The following is a 7,716-nucleotide window of genomic DNA, read 5'->3' as shown; positions in this document are numbered from 1 at the left end:
AAGTCCCCAAGAAAATATTTATTTTGTTATTCAAAATAGATATAACAAATATGTTGCCAAGTTAATTGTTTACTATAAATCATGTCTGCAGACAGGATTCAACTTGTTAAGGAATTACATAAACTGATTCGACGCAATTATTCCCGTCGACGAACAATAATTCAAGGTCTTGATGACTTGATGGCAGATGGATCTAGCTGAAATGAGACCTTATGCAAGACATAATAGAGGATTTAAAATGATTTTGGTAGTTATCGATTGTTTTTCGAAATTCGTCCACTCAAGACGAAAACAGTTGAAGAAATAACTCGTGCATTTTCGAGTATTATCAGAGGCGGTAGAATGCCAAAAAATCTACAATCAGATCAAGGAACGGAATTTTACAATACTAAATTTAAAACTCTAATGAAAAAACATAATATCAATCATTATAGTACGTTTAGTACAAAGAAAGCTGCAATTGCAGAAAGAGTTATTAGAAAGCTCAAAACGAAACTCTATAAACATTTCAGCTTAATTGGGAAATACAAATGGATCGATATTTTACCTAAAATCACAAAGGAATACAACAACACGAAACATAATAAAATTGGATACAAACCGTCAGAGGTGAATCAAAGTAACGAAAAATTGATTTTAAATAAGAAATTCAGTTATTTGAAAATCGCCGGACCTAGAAAGTTAAATGTAGGAGATATTGTGCGAATAAGTAAAGCGAAACATGCTTTTGAAAAAGGTTACACTCCCAATTTTACAACTGAATTATTCAAAATTACGAAAGTGAAAATAACGAATCCTGTAACGTATTTAATAGAAGATATGAATGGATCACCTATCAGAGGTTGTTTCTATGAAGAGGAATTACAAAAAACCAAAAATCCCAACATTTATCTCGTTGAAAAAGTATTGAAGAGGAATCGTAATAGAATTTACGTCAAATGGTTAGGTTTAGATAAAAAACATAACGGTTGGATATACACTGATGATTTGGTATAGAAAAGGCAACCAATCAGACAAGTTCGGGAGCTAGCATATAAATTGAAAGACATTAGTTTGAAAATCAACAGTCGACAAGTGAGTGTAGTCAATATGAATCAAGATTCTGGGTATTATAGTGAAGATAGTGAGACCAGTGTTACATTTACGGATGAAGAACAATCAAATTACGATCGTGATTTGAATCAAATTCTACTAAATTACGAAAATGCAATAAGACAAGAAAAACATTATTTATTACATAGAGTTTTCAATGTTGGTCGATTTATGGTTGGGTGTAGCCTTAGCCCTACAAGAAATTTTGCACCTGTCATCATTTTATCAACATTTATCGAAGCTGTGGAACCTATCAAAATGTCCTTCAATACTTTCGAATGGGAATATGTCATAGATGCACTGCGTAAGAGTAAGGAGGAGTATCTCAATTCTCCAGATAACAAAAGTCCTATCGATTCTAATCTCTTGTACCAAGATTTTTGTCAAATGACTAAAGTCATTTATGATAATCAGAAATTTGTTGAAATTCGCCAACATGATGTAACTTTTGTTTTCGACGAAGAAGAAGAAGTTGTGGAAATTTTACGTCTTCAAGAAAATTTGCTTTTGTATCACCTTTCAATTTTAAATAAAGTGAACTTTTGCGATTTTTATTATAATATTGTTAATTTATTAAAGTCATTTATATCAAATCCAATGTGTGGATTTTCCAATTGTATAGATTTAATGTATGTCGTTTGTGATATTTGTTCTGACAACAGTTTAATAGGGAGATCACTTAGAGAGTATCTGTACTATTACAAAATCAATGTAATCAATGATTTAACATTATAGAATTATGAAAATATTCTTTTGTTTTTTATTTAAATATCGAATCCAAGTGTTATTTCGATAACAATTTCTCTGATGTAGAATCAGTATTAAAGCTAACGTTGAAAGTGAAGGATGCTTCTTCTTCTACTATTTCTATCTTTAGTTTCAAGTGGAAAAATTGATCTAAATTATGCCGTAAAATATATGGAAAAATTTGGATATTTTAACAAGTCGGAACATGATGTCACAGATATGACATCGATTTTAAGAGATTTTCAAGAGAAATTCAATTTACCTGTAGATGGCACTTTTAATCCTAAGACAATTCAACTATTAGAGAGACCTCGTTGTAGTGTAGGTGAAAATGATGATGGTGAACATTCGTATAGTGTTAGAACAAAATGGAAAAAAGGCATTTAATATTTGGCAACAAAATTCCAAATTTACATTTAAATGAGTAACGATTCCTGTGCCTTCGCCTGACATAACTATTACTATTGTGAATGAAAAACATCAATTTCGAGCTAATTGTCAAGGTAATCGATATTATGCGTTTAATTTTGATGGTCCCGGTAAGGTGTTAGCTCATGCTTATTTTCCCTCTGGAGATGGATGTATTGAAATTCATTTTGATCGTAATGAACGATGGAATCCAAACATCGATGGAATTGTACAAGACACTGAAACTAGCTTCTTTATGGTATCCGTGGTATCAGAAAAACATTACAATGCTCGATGAAGATGACAAAAAGGCGCTCGAATCTCTTTATGGTCCTACACAAAAAATTGTACATAATCCATCATTCCCAAATTTTCGTCTTTACATTGGTTTCAACAGATTTCTATGGAAATTTGATTTATTTGACATTTTTCAAAATTCTGTAGGCAATTTGTTTGCATTTAATAAACTTACCGGCGATTGTTATACGACATCTTTCCCAGATTTGACTATATTGGAAATAAACATAGTACCCATACCAACTAATTCGAAAGTCGATGTTATTTTTCAAACAAATAGTGGTCAAATTTTTGTGTTTTATGATCAAGCATATTACATCGAATTCAATGATGGATTTAAGAAAATTTTGAATAGAGGTCGAGTTAGCGATCGTTTTTTGGGGCTTCCGAAAAATCCTTCTGCTGCATTCCGTTATATCGATGGATAATACATTTACTTTTTCACTCAAGACACAACCACCACCACCACCACTTACTACAATTTCAGCAAATATTCGAGAAGTGTTGTATTATCTGGACCATTTGATTGGAATCTTTTTGGCATACCATGCCCCAACACCAGTATGAAGAGCAGCTAAAAGCACTTCTTACTCGTGCACTATCTATTTATGAATATTTTTTTTTTTTTAGATCTGAAAGTATTAGATTATATTATATTAGATCAAGTATTGAGCAGTCGTTTCATTCACATTATCTTTTTTTAATATATATATATATATATATATATATATATATATATATATATATATATATTTTGAAGTATGAAGTTTGAAGTATACATTATTTATACAAATATAATTTATCAAATAAAAAAAAAATTAAAAAATATCATAAATCACTATCATCTTCATTATCAGCGACAAATCTGCAAATTTAGTTTTCCAAACGATGAAGATTTCTATCACATTGTTTATGAGTTTTTATCATAAACAACACTCGATTGAATTCATTTTGACACCACGAAAATTTTGAACCATATAATGTATCAAAATCTTCGGTAGCATAAACGCGATGATAATGATCTCTTATAACATGTAATTTGAAATTCATATTATTTTTGTCTAAAATGTATTCGAGTTGTAGAAAACAACGTTGACATAGCACTAAATTTAAATTTTTCACATAATAGTAATGGAACCAAACATAATATTTTTTCAATTTATACAAATTATCCAAATTTGATTCATCAATTACACAATTACGCAAATTATTTGATATATATTGCGAGTCTTTAATGTTTTCTAAACAATTAATATGATTATTAGTGACTCTTCTGGAATTGTTAAATAAAAAGTTCCATCTGTGTGCGCTATATGTTAACATAACCTTATAAGTAAGCGTATGAGGTAATAAATTTTGATTTGCAAATTTTAAAATACTTTTAACATTTTTACAAATTTCTTTAATGAAAATATCTTGAAGTGAGGGAACTAAAACCATTATCTGAAGCAAACTAATTTCTATAATGACCCCTCGGCAATGTATCAAATGATGAAGAAAGTAATTGACGTTTATCATCATTATAACTTAAACCAAGTTTCTGTTGTTCTATGGAATAAATATTGTAAGCATAAGAACGAATAGACTGTTGTGTTATAATTTTATCGGTTTTTTCCTTTAAACATTTCACATAATCATCAAAGGTTATTTTGTTCTTTACGGTTGCAATTTTAACTCCTTTTGATTTTTTAATTACTCTCTGTTCCTCATTCGAAGAATTAATATATAATTTATATGCATACATTTTGGATCTTAATCTTATAAAATGACTTATAATTTTTCCGTTTGCTTTATCTTTCATTAAACCAGGAATTTTTTTATTGACTAATGGAATATCATAAGGATTATTTGGAGCATAATTGGAGGTGTCAAATTTTGAAATGTGTTTTTTTATATCTTTATAGATATTTTTTTAGTAATTTCATAAATGAAGCTGTCAGTATCTGTGTACATAAGCTTACAATTCTCAATTCCTACATTTGGTAACATGAAATTGTATTGAAAATCGTACATACAAATTTTTGATATATCTAAAATAACATTACCTATGTATATAGGTTTATTAAATATTACTTCAGTTTTTCTCAATTCAATTGCCATTAGATCTACATAAAAAAAGCTTCTACTTTGAAAACGTGGACTAGAAATCATATTCTTTGCACCATATCTTCCCTCATATTTATTTACGATCGATACGACTCTGTGACGTCTAATATCTTCAAGAGTTTTGCCATAGATTGAATTGTTGGCAAGTTTCAATTGATTTCGTTTAAAATCGTTGGTAGCTGTTGCTCTTAAACTAGTATTTAAATCAATGTAGGGCTTCAGCCATTTTGATTGTTTAAATTGAAGAATTTTATGAATTTTTTTTTAAAATCAATCCATGTTCCAATGCTTGCTTCAAATTTCTATAGTGTAATATATATTCTTTCTTATCAAACAAAGTTGTCATTAATTTCGGTAATTTTTATACGGGTGGTATACGATGTTCAGGACAAAATGGAATATCTCTATGCAAATCATGTAATCTTTTGGGATACTCCAAGTCCACTTGCAAAATAAATCCTTCCTCTGCATCGTCTGCTATTTCCATTACATTAAAGTTATCAAAATTTTCAAGCCATTTGAAATGTCCGTACGGTAGGGCTTCAGTCATAGCCCAACCATAAAGGTTATTACAATCTATATACAAGAGACTTTTGGAAGGTTCTGAAGGATTGTAATTAGGTAAATATTCATTATTTGCTTCGGAATAACGATTACAACACATCGAAATTCCTCCTCGTATTGCTTTCTCTATAAAAAGAATCATATCTACATCTTTTAAAATTTGAAGTTTGCATTTTGTATATTTCAGCATACAATCCCAACTATAACTGGGCATAGTGTAGTACCAATGTGGATCTAAGCCGTAAATTTCAAAAGTTGTCTGTCTGAAATTTTCCATCACTGTAGCAAGAAGTACAATGTCAATTTTCATATACAGATTACCTAATGATTTAATATCGAACATCTTCCAAACATTTTATGCATGTTCATACTTTTCCTTGCTGATTCCTTCATCATTTACTCTATTGTAAAAACATTCGATCGAGGGTAAATTTGTTTAATTTAGTTTGTCTACGCTGTCAATTAGCAATTCAAAGTGTTCTTTATCCAAATAATGAAATTCCTTTTGCAAAATTGAGAAATCGTCTTTAAGCAATAAGGAAACTAACTCATCAAGGCTAGCACTCATAAATCTGAAAGAATCTATGAATCTAAATTTAATTTTGATATCGCTTTCAAACAATGTAAAAGAAATATATTTTTCTTTATTAATTAGAAGTACGCTGACCTTTCCTTTTCGACATATCTCTCTAATCATTAGATGTTCATTGTAATTCGTTAGATTATGAAATAACAGAGGGCATATAAACAGTTTTTTGAAATTTAGATTACAAGCTCTATGACTAAATCCTCTGAATTCTCCGCTGAAATGCTTATGATCTGAAACAATGGAATCTGCAGAGGAAAATGGTTTCTCACATATGTGACAATGAGTTGCTTCCTCTTTATCATTGTTCGTTGTTACGGATTTAATATCTTTAATTTTTGATTCGATAAATTTCGCAATTATGGTCAATTCATTTGCAAACCATGTCATACAATCCATTCCACGATAACTTTTATAATAAGAAAGATTATCATCGAAAGTACATTTGACATAGTAACCCACACTGTATGCTATATGTTTTTGATACTTTGAAGTTTTTTTTGTTACATTGATTCGAAACCACCATAAATTACAAATGGACATTTTTGTTTATATACATAATTTTTAAAATGAACAAAATCGTATTCTGGAAATGACATTTTATACTCATTAATTTCAGCACACTAAAGTGAATGTTTTCTCAATTTTTCTTCGTTTAAAAAATAATTGAGACATCTGTCACAGATGAATTGTTTCCTTTTTGTTTTGGAATTTTGACTGGAAACAAGTCTAGATAAATGTTTTATCCAAACATAGTGATATTTAAGTTCTACATCATCATCATCATCATCATCATCATCATCATCATCATCACCATCATTGTCATCATCATCTTCTTCTTCTACTTCATTATCATGAGTTTTTCGATAATATTTATTTTGTACAATAAGCAAATTAACAGGACGTTCTACTTTATTATTAGTTAATCTTACTGGACAAACAATAAAAGATATGCTACTTTTTCCTTTTAATTCTAAACCATATAAGTTAATTGAAATATTATTCATTTTCTCAAATTTTCTAATATCATTAATTTTCATAGGAACTTTTAAATTTTCTTCATTCAAAACAGTGCTGTAGTACGGATATGAATATGTGAATTGTTTATTATTTTTGGTTGAAAATAAAGCACTCACTACACTCCAAAAGAAACATGCTTGATCATTATTTTTAACATTGATACAAGCATGTTTCTTTTCGATTTGTTCAGGTAGTTTAATATAAGATGTACCATCACCCATTTCAAATTTATTAATAGCAACTTAACAATAATTTCAGATAAAGCCCATCCACTATCCTTTTCCTGAAATTCTGACAATTTATTCAAAATATAATCCACTACATGTTCTTTAAACCAATAAAACAAATCTGTGCTCGAATAAATGATAAAGTTTGGAGTATTGAAATATTTTTTATCAACAAGTTCTTCATCATTTGTCATTTTTATAAAATCTGCACAAAAAGTAGTATTCACTTTAAGCATCGGCATTGAAAGTAAACATTTTTTTATTTTGTTTTTGAATAAACGAAATGAATCATTCAAGAAATCTGAGTTACATGCGAAGAATTCTTGAAGGACATTTTATAAACAATACAATTGTATCAAATATCATAAACATGTATCAGCATTTATTTTATTTTGTATCAAATATCGTAAACATGTATCAGCATTTATTTTACTATAAATAAGATTTTTGTAAACAACTTGATGATATTTAATGTTTATAATTAGTTCGATCTTGAGATTAATTGTATTTATTCAAATATTCAAAAATAAATTTTTTAAAAATAAATTTCAAAAACCGAAATTTATAATTGGCGCAGTCATTAGGATTAGTGCGGTCGCGAGTTTTACTCAAAGTACGATAAAAGTTCCAGCTAAGTACTCCAGTATCTCAGTACTAGACCTACGTATT

General features: G+C 29.0%; 1 protein-coding gene across 1 annotated transcript; it reads left to right on the top strand.

The window, feature by feature from the left end:
- The first annotated feature begins 342 nt into the window (after positions 1-342).
- On the top strand, positions 343-996 carry LOC130451034 (uncharacterized). Its single transcript, XM_056789830.1, has one exon. The coding sequence runs from the start codon at positions 343-345 to the stop codon at positions 994-996; it is 654 nt and encodes a 217-aa protein (XP_056645808.1).
- The last annotated feature ends 6,720 nt before the right edge of the window (positions 997-7,716 follow it).

Source organism: Diorhabda sublineata, chromosome X (genome assembly GCF_026230105.1).
Source record: "Diorhabda sublineata isolate icDioSubl1.1 chromosome X, icDioSubl1.1, whole genome shotgun sequence".
NCBI classification, from domain to species: Eukaryota; Metazoa; Arthropoda; class Insecta; order Coleoptera; family Chrysomelidae; genus Diorhabda; species Diorhabda sublineata.
The sequence above is the reverse complement of the archived record's forward strand: the minus strand, read 5'-3'. Positions and strand labels throughout refer to the sequence as shown.

Coding starts and splice junctions, on each gene's coding strand:
- LOC130451034 (XM_056789830.1), top strand. CDS start 343: ATGCCAAAAAATCTACAATCAGATCAAGGAACGGAATTTTACAATACT.